This window comes from Acanthopagrus latus, chromosome 17 (assembly GCF_904848185.1).
Source record: "Acanthopagrus latus isolate v.2019 chromosome 17, fAcaLat1.1, whole genome shotgun sequence".
In the NCBI taxonomy this organism is placed as follows: Eukaryota; Metazoa; Chordata; class Actinopteri; order Spariformes; family Sparidae; genus Acanthopagrus; species Acanthopagrus latus.
This window is the reverse complement of record NC_051055.1, coordinates 2,484,378-2,506,850: the sequence shown is the minus strand read 5'-3', so window position 1 is coordinate 2,506,850 and position 22,473 is coordinate 2,484,378. Positions and strand designations below refer to the sequence as shown.

At 40.3% G+C, this 22,473-nt stretch overlaps 1 protein-coding gene across 1 annotated transcript; it reads right to left on the bottom strand.

Moving 5' to 3' along the window:
- Nucleotides 1–14,842: 14,842 nt before the first annotated feature.
- Nucleotides 14,843–21,019, bottom strand: LOC119005321 (alpha-N-acetylgalactosaminidase-like). The gene is made up of 9 exons (XM_037072839.1): nucleotides 20,893–21,019; nucleotides 20,351–20,507; nucleotides 18,778–18,918; nucleotides 17,982–18,193; nucleotides 17,792–17,886; nucleotides 17,383–17,544; nucleotides 16,091–16,288; nucleotides 15,715–15,855; nucleotides 14,843–15,205 (listed from the first exon to the last, which is right to left on the bottom strand). The coding sequence occupies exons 2-9, from the start codon at nucleotides 20,503–20,505 to the stop codon at nucleotides 14,999–15,001; spliced, it is 1,311 nt and encodes a 436-aa protein (XP_036928734.1). The 5' UTR covers nucleotides 20,506–20,507; nucleotides 20,893–21,019; the 3' UTR covers nucleotides 14,843–14,998.
- Nucleotides 21,020–22,473: the final 1,454 nt, after the last annotated feature.

The window sequence follows — 22,473 nt, the reverse complement described above, 5'->3', positions numbered from 1 at the left end:
CCTGGGCTCACCTAGCGTTAGCAGCCCACATGAAGGCCGGTTGGTCAACGGCCCACAAGTGGCCCAACGACTCTGAAACTCAGAGCACAGACGTGTCCTTATTGACTCTGTAAGGACACTCCCACACAGAGTTTAAAGGCCTGCAACTCCCCTCCAGCTAGTTAGAACTAAAGAAGCCTCTTGGATGAGAGCTGAAACTTCTTCAAGGAACTGAAACAAGAAACTAAGACATTTGGTAATACTTCACTGCAAGTTGGAAAAAAAAAAAAACACTTCCAAAGTATTTCTTTCCAAGGACAGCACAGGAAATTAAATCATTGACAGGTTCTTGTGACAGACAGAAATGTGACATTGATAGGCAGCACCAAACACTCCTGTGTTTAGGCAGACATTGATAGGCACTGAAAAGAAGTCCCAAAATATAGCAGAATAGTTCATTCTGCCTGTCGCAATAGACGTGGATAGTGGAGTCTTTGATGAAAAATTTGCAGAAAAAATAAAATGCATCCCCTGAGTAACTACACTGTTTCCCCCAAAAATGTGAGGTATCAGAAAACCCTGAGGAGCGGCATATTCCAAGACTAAAGACAGCAGGAGTTTTACCAATTCAGCTCGATGAGAGCATGAGTGTCTCCAATTGCACAACTTTATCGCTTTACATAACTTACGTGTGGGAAAATTAATTCGTGATGGACTGGACTGGTTGTGTTGCTTGACTGTTACTACTGGTATCACTGGTGAACAAATGTTTGGTGTACTGAATAATATATGGTTATTTTACATGGGCTGGACAGGGACAATTGTAAAAGCATAACAAGTTGACGGGGCCGTGAAAATGACAGGCAGCAGCAGCAGAGTTGAGAAAAGAAAGAAGGAAAAGACATGGAAAGGTCATTGTGTGGAATCATTGTTAGTGTCATTGTTGTTTTATTGACAGGCATTGGCATGCGAAGGAATACCTCCTGAACTTTACAATGTTCAGATGTGCACTGACATGGTGGTGGAACACATGCACTTTGTGTGTCATACAGAAGTGTGCTGTTTCTTCAAAGGCACAGTATGAGGTCAAACACTCCGTGGTGGTCAATCAGTTTTAACACCTTTCTCATTTGAAACATTTAATCCAGTGTGCATGGTTAAAAATGTGTTGTACTTCACTCCTCTTCGCTCTGTCTGCAGCCACGTCAGGTTTCTCCTGTTTTCACAGAGGGCTAGAATGGGATCATGGTGCCGTCGATCACACTCTCTCATGACTCTGCTGAAATGCTTTGGTTATTTTGGTTCTAGTTTTCATACCATGTGCAAGTCACCGCACTGTGGGTGGAGGCCTCGTCAGTGTATGGTCAGTCTGACACTCTCCCTAAATGAGACACACCTCTTTTTCCATGTCCTTATGTGACCCAATGACCTCACACAACAGACACACACACGCACACAAACACACACACACAGTTGGACATTTTCACTTGCTCTTTCACGATGTAATACACACCCACTGACCTCTAAGCAGTTGTCCATGTCAGTCCTTTTTTATCCAGAGCTCACTTAAGTTAACGAAGAAAAAAAAATAAAAAAAACTCCTATGTGTATTTATGATTTGACCCTCGACATTGTTTGACATTGTTTGAAGTGTAGAAGTAATCGCTCTGGTAACTCAGCGAACTAAGCCTGGCGACTTTGATGAAAAAACATGGTCCTCCAAGGAAAAGTCTTTGTTCGTTGTGCTATTTATGCGCTGCACAACCAGCACCCTGAACACTTTGTTTGGCTCAGCTCTGTTCTGACCCTGACCCTGAAATCAGGTCTTTTTTAGCATACCAGCAATGTTACCTTTATATATAATGATGTATGATTTGTTGTGTTCAGCTGCATAACACAGACAACCCTGTTGGCGTGTGGAGAATACTCCACATACTATATTAGCACTGGTCAAGCCTACTCTTGCACTTGTTAAACCTCATTATAGCTTCACTGCTCTCTCTGGTAGTATATGTGTGTTACTGCAGCTGAGCTGTTAATTAATGGACATAGATTAAGCGTCAGGCAGCATCAAGCTAAGTGTGTCAATGCTGCTCTGTGTACGCAGGCTGTGACAGTAAGCCCAGAACGCCTCCTTCTGGTTAACACAACTAGTACAGGACAGAGTCAGTGCGGAGGGCAGTACATTTAGAGATCAGAGGTAGTATAGCATACAGGCTATATGTGTATGTTACAGTCCCAGTGTGTTTGTGTTGTGTTCTGCACTGTGCTTTTACTCAGGTGTCGCCCTCTTTCTCCCCTCCTCCTTGCTTCTGTGTGGAGGTCCACACCTGATCCTACTCACCACTTAGGCCGGCTGATATAAGGTGCTGCTGGTGCCAGTGGACCGGGGCGGCTGTGTTTTTTTTTTTTTACAGTCTAAATGATCAACAATGGAGTGACTTGGACACTTGTAGGTTATTAAAGTACTTTATAAATGAATTGTACACCCTCCATTTGACTCTTCTTGCTTCCATAACTTCTATAAGATTCAGCTAACATTCGCTGTTTGATCATCTCTTAAAGTGTCACCATTTAAGATGCACTATTGTGTGTTTGGAACATTTTCATCAGAGTGTAAGCATCTTATAAGTCACTGCACATTTCCGTTCTAGCTTCAATGAAGTGCCCTGATGTGTTGACCCAGGCTATGATCAGTGCCGTGCACACACACACACACACACACTCAGTAGTATAATCACTACTGATGTTACACTTGAGTGAAACAGAGTCGATTACTCACCATGGTCAACCTCAGCTGCAGAAGTCAGAATGTGGATAGCAACACGATCGGGTTGACCGCTATCACCGCTGAAATACCGCAGAGGGGGAAAACGTTGTCACTGCCAGTGCTCCACGAAGTAATTGACAGGGATTATGTCAAAACCTGCAAGGCCCTTCCAGAAAAAGGTCCACTCCAAGCTGCTCCCTGTAACAAATAAAAATCAGAGAGTGAGGAGCGCACACACCTGCACCACAATACAGTTAATATAGTTAAAATATATAAATTATATATATATATATATATATATATATATATATAAATTTGACCTGGGCATGAGGAAATGACACAGACAAGAGTCTGTGTCTGTTTAAAAGTCATAAGACTTTGACTTTTACCTTGAGCTTGGCTCTGTTATTTTTAATGATATGGTTACAGAGATGGTCAATCTTAATCTGAATCCATGGTACTTTAAACTATACTTGAATTAAATTTAGTCTGCAAAGAGAATTGAAGTATATACATGTTATTGCATAAATCAATATACCTAATAGACCTTGGCAGAGACTGTGGGATGATGTGTCCTTTTTTTCTTGGAATATAAGAGAAATGTGTCTGCATGGCATTATGGAGGTAGTGAGGATTTGAATTTGATCTTGCAGATAAATGATTGATAAACAGGAATACAAGCACTGCTTTGAGATGGCTTAGGTTGTTTGTTTTGCCCAATTTTTTTTTGGAATTTCCATTTTTTTTCCTCATTTACATTGTCGTTACAATTCAGCCAACAACATCAATGAATACTTGTCAAATTTTTCATCTCAACAGACTGACACTGCCATCCAGATTCAAAACGAAACTTGAAGAGGAAGAACCTTAACTGCTTTCAACCCTTCAACCCCGCTTATCAATTACCGCTCAAAATGGGCATGACTGACAGTTTCAGACAAGTTTATCAACGATACACCCACTGCCCAATTTTACCACAGTAAAGATGGTGTCAGGTGTTGTTAATATAAAGGCTGCCTTTAATTCACTGTTGGGCTGGAGAGAAAGGATTTCTGTCATCCTCATTTGATTGTCTCACTGGTGGCTGTCAGCCTCCAGTAGTGATGCCAATGCTCGTGGCACAGATTGGTGTTTTCTGTTACAAGAAGACAAAGAAATCTAATCACCACCTCCCCTTTCCTGGTCCCCTGAATCTATATCCCTGATGCTAAAGCGAGGTATAGCCTTCTTAGAAAGGGAGATGACCTTTTGCTGCCTCATTTGATATCAGCCTGTCTGCTGCCCTTTAAGCCATAGAGGAGAGATGTGCTGATCACATTTCAAGTGAACTTATAGCTGCTGCTGCCTTGTGGTGAGTGGCTCATGTAGCTTAGGCCATAGTGTGAGACCCTCTGGCTTAAACTGTCCCTGAGACTGTCACATTTGATACCCCTCTTTTCTTTTTAAATTTCAGTATAAAAATTAGCTGTTTGTAAGCTCCTTGTGAACCATTTCCTTGTTGAGTACAAACACGTCCAGTGTGAGAATAGCTAAGTGGGACACTGAATTTATAACACATTACTACTTTCATTTGACTAAGATTCCAACACTGTCAACATCTCACTGCACTGGGTTGCTGTCCAACCCATTTTGGCCATTCTGACCTTTATTTGGGTTCGATAACTGTCATCTGGAGGGTGTTGCCTTTTAGTTTCGTCGTATTTGCCTCCATGCAGGCTCCTCACCAATATCACAGGTATTTAATGAGATAATCAGATAATTGTTCACTGCAGAGCCTCAGTGTCCTGGGCCAAATCTCTTTTAGGCAAGCAGGACCATGTAAGGTAGCCAGAAACCTCTTCTGTGTGTCCTAAGAACATTATGGGTTATTCAAATCAAAGTTGGAAACTAGTTTTCACACAATATCAACTTTACAGTTTCATGCACAGAATTCAACAGCATAAAGCCACTATGGTATCAAACATTGTTATCTAGCACGTCTTTTTTCAGTAGCTAAAACAACAGGCTTACAAATAAACCCTTAAAAACTCTTGAACCATCTTTTCTTCATTTTCCTGATACCAGTGGAGAGTGTGGACTGTTAATTATTTTAGCTGTGAATGACAAGGATTGTAACAGACATGTTGCTGTGAGGGAAGTTTATTTGAAAATCAGCAGCTGAAAGGACATTTACTTCACGCCAACAACATGTCTGTTACAATCCTTACGAAACCAAACTATATTGCAATATACAAGAATTTATATTGCAATACATTAGAAAATATATTTCAATATAAGATAAAACTGCTCTTATATTTGAAGAAATATAGCAATATATGGATGGAAAACCTATTGCTATATATTGATGCAAACAAAACTGTATCACATTATTGCATTTTTATTGAAACAAAGTATTTTTTGAGTTAAGCAAGCTCGTGCATATGTCATTATAATTAATTTACATTATATAGCCATATGGATGGACCATGCATGGCTGTGTATTGATTAATATGTTGTAAAATGTAGAGTGTTATAAATTAATTTGTCATTAACAGCAGCAAAAAATGACAACATTTTTTTCTTTGAGTCCACTTTTCATTCCTCCACATGACATTTCATCCTCAACAGTTTATTCCTACAAATGACATTTCATCCTCAAGATTTTATTCCTCCACTTCACATTTCAGTCCTCCGCACTGGGACGTGGAAGTATACATGCATATACCTGCATGTGGCAGACCCTAACCCTCATCCTAACATACAAATCCTGTTGAATTTAATCACATCAAAAACCTGTTTCCTGCCCTGTAACACTCTTTTCAAGCCAACTACATTTTCTAAATTTAGCACTGAAATGTGTGATTTGTCTTACTGTCTTCCAACAGCAAGTAATCAAGTCTCCCTACCACAATGTAATAGCACACAGTGATTGTGTGTCCATTATCCAACAAAACAGTGAAGCTGTTCCTTTTCATTACTCTAGTGAACTGCTCTGAGTAATACATCAAAAAGCCACAAATAATGCTCAGAACAGCACCAAACTTCAGCAACATTACAGACAGGGTCCCAGCACATATTTCGAGGCATCAAACATTTGATATCGTTGCAGGATTTGTAGGAAAAGATAAACAAAACTCACCTCTCCAGCTGCAGGCTGGTTGTGGGGAAGCCCTGTGAGTCGATTACCGAGTGCAGTAGAGTTCTGCAGCTCAGTGGTGATCATTACTGTGGGACTCTACTGCACTCGGTAATCGACTCACAGGGCCTCCCCACAACAAGGAGGCTTCTTGGGTGGTGAGTTTTGTTTATCTTTTCAGACAAATCCAGCAACAATATCAAATGCAAAAATATTTTGCTTAAGTTATTGTAAATGGTAAAGGGTAACAAACACTTTAGTACTGAAATGTATGCAACTAATAGAGAAACCGATGGATGAATAAAACACTTTAACAGCTTTGATATTCTTTTAAATATAAAGCAATTTCTCTTTGTAGTTAGAATAAATCAAACATTTTATCAGCATTAAAACTGATCCCCTGTAGTACCTTAAAAATCTCAGCACCAATTCACCTGCCATAGGTAGATGCTTGGCTACAGCAAAGTACAGTTGCTCTCACTGACAACAATACTTCCTGGAAAACTTAAAGTGGATACAGTAGTATAACCTCTGTGCTCTAAAAGCCCCTTGGAGAACCTTGGTTCCTTGAGAAGCCACTTCTGATTTCAGATTGAACTATTCACAGGTAACTGAGGAGTGAGGACTAGGCACACAAGAAAAATATTACCAGTATTGGGATCCACCTCATCTTTACTTTTACAACAATCAGATGCTAACATTGTGGATGTCTTTCTTATTTTAACTTTTATTGATGCAGTTGTTCAGCAACACCCAGGGGCAAAGATTCCAGACATATGGACAGCCATAAACAAAAGGATCTGTGAGTTAAGCAACCAGGAGGAGAAAAAGACCAAGGACAACTGAAGGACTGGCCATCAGAACGGGTCTGGATGTTAGCATGTGTCCATAACACTGCACTAAAGGATTGTTGTCCTGTTTTTTCCACTGAGGAGATGTTCTATTTTTGTTGCACTGATGACTGTTTTATTATAATGGACAGTCCTATTGGAAATGTTTTATGAGTGTTTTTCTTAATTTTTTGCTGTGTTGCCATCGATTGGATCACATAACAACATAATATCTAAACAAAGATTTTATTGCCTGGAACTATGATATGGCTGCTGCTTCAGATGGAACCATGGAGGCATGCCTTTCATTCTGTGTGTTCTCAAGTAAATGTCCTTTCAGCTGCTGCTTTTGAAATAAACTGCATTCAGTTAATGTAAACTATATTGATGCATTATTTAATATATTATATTTTAAAATATATGACAGACATTGCACATGACATTATTTTATATTTATAATCTATACAATAATAATTATGTGTATACTATATGATGTAAATCCATATATTTTTCAACATATTTAAGACATGTTCACATAGATCTGATTATATTATCTTGTACATTGGTATTGGTATTTATCTCATATAACTGTATTTACAATGTCTCTTCCAATATATAATCTAGTATCTGATGTGGGACATATTTCAATAGATACATAACAATATAATGTATAGTATGTATTTATTCAATATATGACAATATATGAATACACATGAAATATAATGTCAGATAATATATTGAGAGATATATTTTTGTTGCGTAAGGGTATGCTTGATAAATATGTTCCTTTTAAGCTTTTGTGATATAGTGCAGTGATAAAGTGTTACTGACCTCAACTGTAACCAGTGTGGTGTCCTGTTTTGCACAGGGAAGGCAGAGACAGGAGATCTTTATATACAGAATTCATCTCTCTCTTTAATCCTTCATATATACAATTGTACATCTGCCATTTACATTACAACCCAGGTCCATAAAGCAACCACTGGAAAATCATAACATCTAAAGGTCTAATCTAATACAGGAAGAGTCTTAGTTAAATCTAGAAAGGGCAGCAGGTAGGAGTTGGATTTCTTGTAGTCAGACCCACTGAGAGCATTCCTTGGCTTGTTTCATCACAGATCAAACACTACTGACGAGAGGCATCTCATGATTCTTACAGAAATTTCCCCGGTGTGGCAGATTTTAAACATGACCAATAATTCAACACCACTTGACCTGTTATGAGAGAACACAAGTCTTGCGTAATTCATGGTAGAACTCAGTGGGAGAAGGTGTTCCCTCTTTAAAGAGGCACTCTCCCACCATCTGGCTTCCATCTATGTTGACTCATATTTCAAAGACTCCCCTGCAGCCAAGTGGTCAGTAGGGCCCTGAGGACAATTAAAAGACAAAGACATGCAATATGTCCCCACTCTGAGTATGGAACATGCACTGCAGCTTTACTGAAACTAGAAGTGCACAGATTAACCGACACATACGCAACAAACTCAATCCATCAAAGAAGACTCGAGGTCCTAATAGAATCTCCCCTCAGCTTCGATGGGCTATTGAACCAGAAAAACCAATTGTTAACCAGAAGTTAATGCATGTTGATTGGCAGTTGACCGAACCACTGTGAGGCATATGGAGGGGGGAGCACTTTTTTTTTTTTTTAACTCAATACATATTATTATATAATTCAAAATGAAATGTTGATATAAGTCAGAGGCCACCAATAGGTTGACCACGGTCCGACGCTGTCCCATCCAGACCTATAACCAATACATTACTGAGAATTATTCAATTTTAATGGAGCTGATCACAGTTGGATCAGCTGTCAGTCAGCTTTAACAGCTGTGCAGACCTCAGATGAATTCATTCCAAATTGCTATTATCTATATATAATTAAATGATAACATAAACTGAATCTAAAACTGCATCATCATGCAGTCAGACATTGTGAGGTTCCAGACCTTCACTTGAGAACATTTTCTCTAGCTGGACCTGTTTGAATTTTAATTGAATACCCCGGATATGGATTATTCAGGGGGAAAAAAATCTCTGTTTTAGGCTGGAAGGAGGGGTCCCACTACTCCCTGAGCAACTTGCTAAACACTGCCCACAGGAAACCCACAGGAGCACGGGGAGAACATAAAGAACATGCAAACTCCAAACAGAGCAGTGCTCACCACTGTGCCACAAGGGCTCCTAACTGTGTGTGTTCTGTCATACATTGTTTAATGGACTAATGAACTGACCAGTTAGAGTAAGTGCGATACAGATTTCACTGAGCAGATGGATTAGTTATTATTTTAGCTTTTGAAATTATACTAAAATCACATAGTACCACCACTCCTGTGGTTGGTGCATTTGCTATCAACCACAAACTGTACCAGAGTTTTTAAGTGCCTTTGTAAGAAGTCTCAGTAATAATGAGTCTCCCATGATTGTCATGCTTGTCAAAATACAACCAGAAATACTTACATAAAGTGATGCATCGCAGCTAGTGTGGAGCAGCTGAAATCATTGGTCCATTCAAATGAAGACTAGATTATTAATAAAGCAATGACTGTGATACTTTGCTCATGTAAGGACACAAATTAATGACATCACTGGCCTCTTACTCTGGGGTGGCTGTGCTTGAGTTATGTCTAGTTAAGCGTGTAACAGGGTTGTGCAACCTTATTGCTTACATAATAGGTCATTTAAACTGGTTAATTGGTTTGGTTGTACGTGCCGGCAGTCAAGTCCAGAGTGTTAGTTTGTGTCAGTGGGTTTCCAGGGCGAGGGGCTGAGAAAGAGGCTCATTAAACCCAGAAATGTCAGGCTCATCTCGTGAAACACCAGCAGCGTTCACCTTCCTCAGCTGATTACTTACTTCAGAGATGTAATTTGTAAGAACTGGCCAGAATTCAATGATAGTTCTGAGGTAAAACTGTAGCATATACACTTATGGCTGCTCAGTATACTGGACTGTAGCTATCTTTGGCTGTTGCAACAAGCTACAATTAGCAAGTAGCTCAGCTAGCTGTTGAGCTGTGTGGCCCTATCTAACAGAAGTCTGGCCACACCACAACCACAGTTTGTGTCCCATGTGGCAGTATAGTTTAGTTTTATGGCTTTTTACCACAAGATTTAGTGTCTTTATTGTTTTCCATGTATTTAAAAGAACATTTCCATTATTTCCAATATTTATGTTTAGTAAGGCTTAGGCATTAAAATGACTTCGGTTTGGATTTACATGAATAAGTCAGAGTTTACTTTTTGTTAGAATGTCCCAAACTGTAATGGCACCCCAGTGGGCTGTTGACCCAATGTGGGCCGGTCCGGCCTGCTATGTTTTGTTTTTTCCGCCTGACAGTGCTGTCAATCAATCACTACATGAACCAGGGTGGGGCCAGGGTAGGACCTCGATGGGCGGGCGGGACGGGCTGCTGCTGAGCCAGTAGTAATGTTAGTGAGTAGTAGTAGTGACTGTCTGAGTCCACAACTTGAAAATGGATAAGAGGAAGAAATGCCTGGGTGGTGCTGAGAAACAGCGATTAAAAAAGTTGAAGTCTCTGGGGTTGGAGGCTTCTAAATGTGTAAAGTTGACAGACCTTTTCGGTGCCAGGACCACCAACCCGCCAGCAGCCACAGGTGCTGCTGCACCGGGAGATGAGGGAGGAGGACCTAATGATGATAAGTGAGTGGAGGCCGACATGGTAAGTAACATTAGCCTGGGGCTGGCTAGGCTAAATATTTGAGACATGTCCAAAACAAAATACAAAACTTTTTACATTGAATGTGGTGTGTCCTAACTAACTGCATACTGATGAATGCAGCTGCCGCTAATGCTAACGTAGATCCTCAGGGACTGAAGCTGTTATTTTTCTAACTTTGACAATCTAACATGTGACAGCATGTTAACCCAGAGTTGAAGGGCTCTGACTGTTGGTAGTTGTGGTTGATTTTGTTCAAATATGCCAAATTGTGATATTATGGGTTTTTATTGTTCAGATGATTTAGCTAAGCTAGCTAACAGATAACTAGCTAACTAGCTAACGTCAGCTCTCTTGTTTCCATAGCAACAGCAAACATTCAATGTGGACATTCATGTGGACTAATGAGCTGTAAATAGAGATGCAGAATCAAGCTGAGATACTTTGAATTTTAGCACAAGTAAACCTATAGGAAATAAGTTTAATTCCCAATATTTACCATTTAATTTATTGTAATCTTTTATTTCATTTATTGTTTACTGAGGTGATAACTATAGTTTTCAATAGTTTTCAAATGGCTGTGTATAGTGCTGTCTTGAGCATTTTCAGATCACAAAGATCTGGCTTTTTTGCATTGGAAAACACTGGTAAAGTGTCCTAATGAAAACACGTCAAAGCCATTTGACTATCTTGTTCATAAATGATGGTGTCAGTCCTTTTTTTATGACACACACTTTCATTGATATGAATACTTGGTTTTGAGGAATGACCTCTATTTTGAGCGTGTGACATGCTTTTGCTTTTGTTGATTGCTATAGCTGTCAATTTTAGTCCTTGAGTTCATAGCTACATGCTTTATTTGTTAACTGCTATCAAGGAATATGACTCTCCTTTGTAGTATGTGTGAGAGAAGACACCGCAAGATTTGTGGACTTCTGTGTGGTGTCCACTGACAATGTAGTGGGCTGGTCCGGACAGAAAATGCCAGGGCTAAATTTTTGTCCCAGTCCGTAATAATAATAATAATAATAATAATAATAATAATAATAATAATAATAATAATAATACATTTGATTTATATAGCACCTTTCAGGGTACCCAAGGACACTTAACAAAGTGAAACAAACAAAACAAAGAACCGTGTCAGTCCGCATGGAGGAAATGGCACCGTTCGTATGAACAAACTTGAACAAGCCAGGGGAGACCACAGCAGCAGAGGAGAGCGACCAAGCAGCCAGGGGGTGAATCACCCTAAGGCTGTGGTGGAGGATGGACCAATGGAGCAACGATGGACAGCCCACAGAGTATTGAGTATGTTGGTTTGAAAGTTAGCATTTCTAGGCTAACAGCTGATCAGCGGAGAAAGGTGAGTCCATGGAGCCAATTGGCGTGCAGCCTTCAGAGTTAGTAGCACAGCCCCACAGCTTGTAGGGACAACTTGGCTTTCTTTCTTCAACAGAAAAAAGAAGAAAAAAAAAGCAGTTTTGCTACAAATTCAGAGACAGGTCAGGTTTTTAAGTTTCAACAAAAATGTTTATTTGTAACCTTCAGGAGGAAACTACCTACAAACGCATGGGGTGTGGAGGATAACGACATCAGCAATGAATACAGTGTATGGATGAGTGAGATGTGTGTGTGTGTTTTGCATGCCAGAAAAACACCAAGACGAACCTAGAACCTGCAATGGTGTGGAGCCTAGGAGAGAGAAGGAGGCAAAGTGACCAAGCTGGTATTTGTAGCCTTGGTAGAGGCCACGCCGGGTGTCAGCACCTTGCCTTAACGACCTTCCCTGACTGCCAGCTCCTGCAGGAAGTGATCAGCTGCATCATGGTTAAAGCGTCAAATTAGCCTTAATTAATATTTTGCTTGATAATACAGCTGCAGTAAGTACCTGCATCCAACCTGTTTCATAATAGTTTTTCTTTATGTTTATTTTGTTTTGTGCTAACCCCTTATCAAGTATGAGGAGGAGTGAATTTGGCTGTGAAAATCCAATACAGGGCACAGAGTCAGTGAGGTTGTCACAGAACACCAAGTTTATTGAATACAAACTTCAAACCTGCAAGATTTTGGGCTCATTTGAGGGCACCCGAATCAAACTATAAATACTGCACTAAATATACAAAAATATAAATGCAACATTTGTTTGTTGCTCCTGTTTCTCTCACAAGTTTAAGTAAACAATTTTATGAAGTTTTTTCTTTTGTATGCACACAAAATAATTACTTCTTTCAGACGTTGAGCACACATTTGTTAAAATCCAATAAGATAAGCCGCCCGCCTGACAGGTGTGGCAAATCATGATGCTGATTGAACAGGACTCAGGCACAGGTGTTCCCTGCCAGCATGGGCAGGGAACTTCCCATGTTGCATGGGATGCTGGTGACCAGGTTCATCAGCAACATCACCAGCAAGACTATACTGGTAGGCCATCATAATTAATGGGACCTTGCTGGTGGACCAGCTTTATCATGCTGGCCAGCACTAACCAGCATATGCCAGGATAGACCAGCATGGAAATCGTGCTGGTCTATGCTGTTTTTTTCCAGCAGGGAAATCCCCCCGTCTTTTATATCTCGCATTTTCAAGGCATATTTCTTTGAGGGCGCAGTTTTCATTTGTCAGAACCTCAATTTGTTTCTGCATTTTTCCTATATTCTCCTTGTTCTCCTCGACTGCTTTTGAATTGGCCTCTACGCGGATTCAAAGATTTTGAGCCGCTTGTCCTGCTCGTCAAATCTCATGAGAACTGCTTGAATAGATTCGAAAATACTTGTATTGGTCACCTCCATTTCTTTTTCTTTCGTGCTGTTCTTCTTGATTTTCTTTGGGTTCGGACTCAGTAGTGGCATGCGTTCAATAGTAGTCCCTTTTTGTATCTACATCTTTTCTATCATGTCTTCATCGCATGCCTCTTGCGGAGCTGACATGTTATAAATGTGGTCCAGCATGCTAATATTTTTAGTGTTAACCATTAACCTTTTTCATTTGGTGCAAAGTTTGAAATTTTCCAAAACTTGTTGGGTTGGTTTTCCGTGTTTTCTTAACTTGTTGGTGCTTTCAAATGCCAAAATTAGGACTTTGTTTTTTTATTACTGTAACTCCTTGTTTTTACACTTCTTGTAATTTACTCTATAGCAATTGTAAGTTAACACTCCCTTACTTGTAAAATCTTTTCCCAAATGTTCGGGGTAACAGACTATGACACTTCTGGCATAATTTCTGGTAAAGATGTCCTTTAAGGACCTGTTACTCTCACAGTAGCTCCAGGTTAAAACACATCTGTCTCATTGTCAAACTGTCAACATTATTATCTGGACAATTCTGTTATCCATGTAGAAGTGCGGGGTAGTAAATGAAGAAAACATTATACTAAAGGTGAGAGAGGGATTGGAAAATGACACTGTCAAACCACCAAGTCATCAAAAGTAAATCATATAATTTCATCATGCATTAAATGTTTAATCCATATAGTACCACATTACTGAGAATATAGATGTTCTAGAAATGCAGTGTGTGTGTGTGTGTGTGTGTGTTTGCTCAAGGTGTTTCATTCAACAGGTGAAATTATTTCTGTGTTTCTCTGATTGAACACTTGAGGCAGCTTCTGTGTTTATAGGTGGAGCTGTTGTGTCCATATATGTGCTGAAGGTCAAACACAGCGTTTAGTAAGAATGTCAGTATACAGTAAGTGCGACGGTATGAAACTTGAAAAAAATGTATTCAATGTCATTAATATTCTTTACCATGGTGGCATGGTACCATCAGCTGACATCACTTTGTTACTGATTACTGCACAGCAATGAACCATTTTCATTTCAATTACTTAAAACTGGTTCAGTGCTTTGCTCCCCTCTTCATTACTTTTGAGGAACATAATCCGATTATTTCATTTTATGTCGACTAAAATGAAAATTAACAACAGCCTTTTTTTTTCCCTGCTGTTAATTTCCAGATGAAACGTAGACAGATCCTCAGCTTCATATCTCCATAGCCTGTGGAAGTGAATTTACAATATTTCAATATTAATTGTGACAAAACAAGGTACTCACAGGGACTAATTATCATTATTTGAATTTTGTGGTGGCCTTTTTCGTAGTGTCTCTGTGCTTGTGTGTTTTACAAAGGTAATCTGGAGAGGCTGGGCGTGGTTGTCCTGATTGGCATGGAGCTGCTGACTCTCACACACTATAAGCACATTTGTTTCATCAGTGCCTGGTTAAGAACCCTGGTGTCCACCTTGCTCGCTGCCAGATTATTTTGTCAACCAGACGTGGTACATGGTCACTCAGCTAAACTTGTAGCTTCTCTTGTTATCTAGTGTTTTTTGGATAGTCACCAATCTTGCCATCTCTCCCTCCTTGCCAGTGAGAGAAGAACTTCTCTGGATCTAGCTTATGCCACACCACATTCTGGGTCCTACTAAACATCCACTTTCGTGCATAACACTAACATCACAAACAAGAGCAACAATAAGGGAATGCTTTATTCATGTTAAGTAAAAGCAACCTCTGAACAATTTAATGCAGTACAAAAAATAAAGTACAAACATTAAAATAATATCTGTACAACAATATGTCAAGATCAAGATGACATGGTTTCACTCAGCCTTTAGCACTTTAATTCATAACAAGTTACGATGGCCAGGTTTAGGTTTGTGGAACATGAATTGTGAGGCCTTCTTGTGCTGGTCAAACAGTGTATCAGACTGCCTGGGCTTTTGTTGTGGTATGATGTACCACATGACAACACCGGAGGGATTGATGGAGACTGTGAACACTGTGGTAGCGTTCAGCCCCGTCACTGTCGAGCTAGTAAACACGTCATAGGCCTGAAAGCAAAGGAAGAGCATCGTCAAAGTGACATTTGTTAAATTGAGCCACATTTACCAAATCATGCCTTCATCTTGTGTCCTTATCAGACATAAACATATATAATGGAGTCAGGATATTTTACATAATCCCCTTGTATGTGTTATGCCATGTTTAAGTTAACTGTTATAAACTTAAAAAAGGCATAACGCATACAAAGGCACCATTACACTGAAACAGTGAACTCACTTGGAATTTATAAATGATCAATTTTTTCATATAAATGCACATTGGGTAACATATAATATGATACCAAAATAGCAGGGACAGGCTTGATGAAATCATCTCTACCCACAGCTATCTAGCAGTACTTTTTTAGATTGTAGTACATGCAACCAGAGAATATTTGACTTGATAAATTAAGCCAAAACAATTAAAGTCTTAGAAAAACTGTTGTCGATGGACTAATCTGTTAATGGTTTCAATGCATAGAGCCAACCACAGGGTAAGATATTGGGGTTGTACACACCTCATAGCTGCCAGCATCATAGTTGAGTTTAGCCAGAGAGGTGTGGTACAGGTAGGGCATGTCTGTCCGTCGACTCAGGAACACAAGGGTGCTGGCTGAATTAGACAGCGGCCTCCAGTAGACCTCAATTTGACTCTTCTCCTGTGCGACAATATGCATGCACACAGGCACACACACACACACACACAAACAAAGCAAAACATGAGCTTGTTCTTTAAAGACACAGCTTTGATTTGTATAGTGCTCAACAAATCCCAATACTTCCTCTGGCCTCACTGTTGAAATTCAGCACCATTCACATTAGTGTACTGTTGTGTATGTTAAGCCTTGTTTGTTCACTGTGAATAAAACTATGTCTGAAATATGTGAAGAAAACCTGCAACAGGCGTCTTCCCTGGATACCCATGGGGTCCTGGTTGATGGCAATAGCCATTTTGTTCTGCAGTATGGCCCTCGCACTGTTGGCCAGGTTTCGAAGATCATTAGACATGATGAGAGGCGCAGCCATGATGGCCCACAGAGCCATCTGAGAGCGAGCTTGGTCCACACTGAGACCGAAGTTCCCAATGATGAGCTGGGGGGAGATGAGTGAACAGATAAGAGACAATAATGGAATCAGTATTCTACAATGAATTTATAGTAAGACACATGTGAGCGGGGGGTGGAAGGTTCCTTAAAATTAGTGTCCATACAGCACCTGATCATCCGTGAAAGCAAACATTCTGTTGTTTCAGACTCATCCAGCACTGTCTTCATGCTGGAGAGTATGCTTTGTGTCAGTGGAAGCCCCAAACATTGAAAATGTTGTGAAATGTAAAGGCAAAATTTGCAGTATATGTCAGCTGCTGTTGGTAAATGTACCATTCAGTGTTAGCAGCAGTGAAGGCTTACCTCTACACTGCCTATATTTGTTCACACTGAACCAGGCAGCATCAACATAAACCCGCTCCAGTGTGTCATTTCATACAGCATGCTGGAGTTGAGGAACCAAAAGAGACGTGGTGGTACACATCAATGTTGAGATGTGGGGGGGGTTTGTTAACACGTTTCCACCCGTTAAACTAAACATGTGTCCACCGACTGTTTATAATCATATGGATGCTGTTGTAATGTGTTGTGATTGAGGTCCTGATCCACCATGCATTGTGGAAAGTGACAAAGTTAAGTTTTTTGCTCAAAATCACATGATTACATGATGACCATCCTGGAGAAGGATGCAGTTTTCTGGAGGAAGTTCACTGAGGACTCGGTCAGGAGGGCTGACCTTCACACTGACTTATGGTGAGTTACAGTTTTAATGTCACAAAATCACCGCCAGTGACAGCAGAAGCCATCTGGCATTTCAGTGACTCTCTTTTATGGTGACTTGTCTGCTGAAAGTTGTTGATGTATTGAACAATATTTCACACACGTGTATTCCAAGTGTGTACAATGAGAATGACAAATAAAGAACTTGAACTTGATATGATGTCTGTATAAATATTAAGATTTGTTTCATTTGGGGAGTCTGAACCCAGACAAACCTAATATGATAATACTATAAAGGACGCCTGTTAATTAAGGTTCTTTAAACTTTTTTTTACATGGACAGCTGTTAGAGTTCTGATTTTTCTCTGTTGTGTCATATTTTAAAGTAAAGAATTAGTGATGTTGTCCAATCAATCACACCATGTCGGGGTCATTCCAGCGTCCAGGCCCTGCAGCTGGCTGCAGATCATCCTGGTTGTTGGAGAACCACTCAATGATGCCTTGCACACTGTCCCATGAGTCCTGGATGTCATAGTAATTCCTCCACAAGTGACAAATATCCCCCAGCAGAGAGTAATTTACCTGGTAGGACCACAGAAAGAGACTTTAAGGGGGCTAGCAAAAATATTACAATATGAACACTCATAGAGACACGCCACAGCTAAAAATCTTCATCACCACAAGCCGTTCTGTCTGTAAGTACAAAGTGCTTTTTTCAAGAAATTTCAAATTTTAGTGCAGTGACTGCCTTTATTCAGGCTTTCTTTCGAAATATGGGCACAGTTCGGCCAACAGCTTGGTTTATCAGTGTTGTAGTGATGACACTCACATTAGGTGGAAGTCCTCCTAAGTAGACAGGCCAACTGCATGAGTAAACAATAGGTCTGCCTGTAGCATTTAAAGCCTTGGACATCAGAGGATATCCTGTGTGACAAAGAAAAACACTTTGGTTGGTTAGTTTGGGCTTCTTTTAGTTTTAGGCTTTTATCATACTTCAGTAGGTTGGTAGATGTTCTTACCCTGCATTTGTTCTACAGGATTTGAGTAACAACCATCAAACTTCAGATAGTCAACCCCCCAGCTAGCAAAGGTCTGGGCATCGATTTCTATTTTATCCAAGGTGGTTCCAGGGAATCCCATACATGTGTGAGTGCCCATGTCTGCATAGATGCCCAGCTTCAGTCCACGGTCATGGATATACCGCGCCAGTTTTGTGATGCCCCCTGGGAACCTGGAGGGAGACAAGCATGCACAAGCTGGTATCACTGTGTTGGTGTAGTTTCTGTAAGACCAGAATGAATGTTGCTCCAGGACTGGAAAATCAGCACATGGAACAAGTTATCCTGTTAGGCCAGTGTTTGAAATTTTTAAAAGGGTCTTTTTTAACAAAACATGTTTTACTAAAGCTAACAAAGCATTTTAGTTATTTAAACATAACCTAACTGCAAAAGAAAATAGAAAAATAATGAACCACACAGGCCCCATGTTCATGCAAAAAAAAAAACAATTTTTGGTTTTGCTGTACTAGATACATGTCAGGGTAGGCTTCAGCCGACATCGATCCAGATGGTTTGCAATGCTTACCATAAAGCTTTACACATCTTTCCATGAATGTGCATGAATCATCGCAAACTCAGAGTGGCTCAATCTACTTTTTGGGATTTTTGAAAGTACAGCTTTACTTCAGGTGGTCACCAGCACAAATGATTTAAAAAGTCTCTACTGCCGTGATGTGATGACCAATAACTGCACAGTGGTGAATGCTGACAGAACACAGACATGATGAATCTGCAAGGGGGAGGGAAGAAGACCAACCTGGAGGGTTCAGGCTGCAGCCTCCCTTGTTCATCTCTTAGTCTTGACATCCAGCAGTCGTCTATGATTATATACTCATAGCCCAGCTCCCTCCAGCCGTCCTCAGCCAGCCGGTCAGCCATGTCTCTGAACAGACCCTCACTGTGGACAGGATGGACAAAGAAAAGGTGGACCGAGTTTGTCAGTCGAGCTGGAAACACAGCCATATAGTTTTTGACAAATCTGATTACCTGCATTCTTTGAATTTACAGTAAGACATTGAATATATTGAAAAGTTAAGTCATTGGCCAAGGCACAAGGTTTTTTTTGTTTGTTTCAACTCATAACAAAGACAATATTTATTCTGTTCCTAGATTCCTCCGACCGGCTCAGTTCAACATGCTTTTTATCACCACACCCATTTCCACACACTTGGTTTTTTGCCATTTCAAAATTTTGCAAAACCTAATTTTCCACCGCTGCACATACAGTACGTGATCCAATTCCCCAAATTTGCTTGTCATGGGTTATTATTTAGATGTGACAAAAAAATGTGAACAGTGATCATAAAAAATTTCAACAGAACTTGTTATCTTTAAAATAATGAGAAAATAAACTCAAGATCTTGAGCTGAAACTGAAACCAGTCAATCTTAGCTTCTGTCCAACTGTGAGCAACTCTAATAAATGTATTGGGTTTTCACCTATAGATGGCACCACAAACATCATATGGTTGTAAATCAGCCATGAGTCTGACTTATTTGAAATTTTGCACTCTTCAAGATCATTCTGCAGCAGTTTCTCCCTGAAGGACATACTCTGTAGTTCAATCGAGCAGATTATCCTATAATGCCTTGAGAGAAGGACTTTTAACAATCTCAGCCAATTTAAACACCATCGTCAAGTGAGGTAATAGCACTCAGGAAACTACTACCCTACACAGCAGCTCACTGTAACCTCATTCACAAAGTACTGCACTGTACTGTAACAAACAATCTACAAACTGGATCCGCAACACCTAAAGGAAAACATACAGTGCAACTGGTCGCTCACAAATCATCTTAACTAAGACATGCTTACTGCCACAAAGCCAACATCTACAGCACACAACAAAATACCTTGAAACTCAGTTAAGACGAGCCCCCAGTTTATGTTAGGCCCACCTCATTCCAGTGCATATCACCCTGAGAGCCAGGACACCCTTGAGTGCTTTCACCAGACACTGAAGACCATATTGTGCACTTAATGTCCAAGGTGAAATGTAAATGGTCTGATGCCTGCCAGTCACCATTTGAAAGTACAATTGGTTTTCACACCCCCTTTCTGCAGCAAAACTTCCACAGCCAGCTTCATAACTCAGGTTTTTACAGCAGAAGCAGAACTACCTCTATGTGTGGTTTCCTACCCTGACACTATGCCCTCTGTTCCCTTACCCCAGCAACTCGTGACCATATTCTTTATGTATTCTCAGTAGTTGGTGGACCCTCACTGGTTTCTACCACAGCCCCTTCTCTTGTTATAATTAAGCTTATGGTGTCTTTTCTCAAAAATATCCAGGGTAAACAAAATCAGAAAAATTTGCAAATTGATGATACCTGATGCAGTTCTCGGGGTCATCTTGACAGTCAACGTCACAACGAAAGCGTTCCCAGGCCATCCATCCCATAGGTGGAACCCTCTGCAATCCATTGTCGAGGGCAACAGCCAGTGAGATCAGGGCGAGGAGATGACTTACTGCAAAGGGCCCCATTTCTAAAAAAACAACATTTGCAAATTAAACATTTACTTATAGCTCCCATATTCAGGTTCAAACATTTATTTTGGCTGTCCATTGGGAAATCAGTACATGCTTTCATTTTCAAAAAACACATTTTACTCATTTTAATTCATCATGACTTTTTTTTAGCAGCTCTTTAATGAGAGGCCTCACCACCACTACCTCCATACCTCTTCTGATTACTGCATGACTTGAGTATCATGGCCAGATAAAAATAACAGCGACTAAGAGCCTTCAAGGAACCAAGATCCTATTTACCAAAACCCACACATACACCACAGTAATACTGTTATAAATTATATACATTTCAAATTTTTTAAGGAAAACCATTGTGGAGACGATTCAAATGAAAAGATTTACCTGGAGCTCCAGCTTGTACTCTGCCGATCTAAAGAACCTGTGTCAGTATTGTTCCTGCAGAAAGGTGACTGCCTTCTCTTCTTCCTGGATTCTTCCCTGAGCTGCATCGTCTGTCTCTTCCTGTAAGGTAAGCTGAGTGTCATGTGACTGCTCTGTGTCACGTGATGAAACAGGAAACTGGCTGAACAGGCAGTAGAGTGACAGCGGATTGCAGCAGGAAGAAGGAAAACAGACGGGGAGATGGAGATTTAAGTTGTAGTTGGCGTTAATTTTGGAAGAGGCAACAGAAGGATATCATCTCTCTATAAAAGCAAGGAATCTCTGTGTGTGTGTGTGTGTGTGTGTGTGTGTGTGTGTGTGTGTGTGTGTGTGTGTGTGTGTGCCTGCCTCAAATATCTCTGCAAATCAGGATCAGACTGACCTGAGATTTTCAACATGGCTGCTGCGTGTTTAAGGGTGTGCAACATCAGATTTGTTTGGACTACAAAGATACCGTTAATAAATGATTTCATAAATTCTTTACCAATTCTGCTAGCATTGTCAACCATAGCCACCACGGCCACATGTGCATCACTGCAGAGCTCACTTCCACAACATACCTTAAGAAACAAGCAGATTTATCAAATATTATTTGACGCCTTTAAGACTTCTAGTCAAGTTCTACTAGTATGGGTGACCACTTTTACAAAGTAATATTTAAACACTATACTTAACTCAAGTACGACTTTGAAGTCCTTTTGAACAAGAGCAGGGGCTTCTGAGGCCCTCTTTGAGACTGGAATAATGGGCTCTATAAGGCTTTATAAGAGTTTATAATTATTCTTGTCACAATGACCAAAATAACAACGCTTTCAAGAAATATGTATAGGTGCATTTGTTGAAGATGAAACACCAGGGAAAGAGTTGGATTAGGAGCATTTGGCAGAAATCTTTCTGTGACTCCTGGCTCAAAGTTAATTAACTGATTTAATTGAATTCCTCTGTATTGTACAGTTGGATTTCCTTTTATCTCACTTGTGGCTGGAGGTTCAGACACGTTTCACCGTGAAATACAAGTGTTGCCACATTCCATCAGATACTACATGTCACGTGTAGGAGATACAGCGATGAATGCATCGCCTGCCTTTCCTGTGCATGTTATCTGTAGTGCGCCAGAGAAACTGTTAACTTATAGCTCTGCTCTGACGCTGAAACTTACCGGCAGAACACAGAAATCTGTCAAGTCTAAACTAATCAAAATCTTGTGTTGACGGCGTCTATCCACACTGCCTGCATCAGCGGTACGTGTTGCTTTTCATCTTGACATCCATGTTAACAGGTTAGAGCAGCAACACAACCTGAGTGAGCAGCATGGCCAATGTGAGGCTGCACTGTACCTCCACATTTATTTTCTCACTCTTCAATCTTTCAATGAGGGTCAAGGAAAGTTACGTCTTCATCTTTATTCATCATTATCAGTGGTAGACCCCTTGTACAATGACGGGGCAGAAGCAGCGTCGTCTGTGTGGACACACAGATGTGTGTGAGCCGCAGATTAGCAACAAGCGCTGCTCAAACATGAAATGCTGTAGTTAAAAGAAC

Bases quoted from the DNA above. Each gene is read 5' to 3' on its own strand.
- LOC119005321 (XM_037072839.1), bottom strand. From the start codon at position 20,505: ATGGGGCCCTTTGCAGTAAGTCATCTCCTCGCCCTGATCTCACTGGCT. The intron at 18,919-20,350 runs GTATCATCAATT...TCCTGTCCACAG, and splicing joins GACCCCGAGAACTGCATCAG to TGAGGGTCTGTTCAGAGACA. The intron at 17,887-17,981 runs GTAAGAACATCT...TTTGTCACACAG, and splicing joins TCCTGTAGAACAAATGCAGG to GATATCCTCTGATGTCCAAG.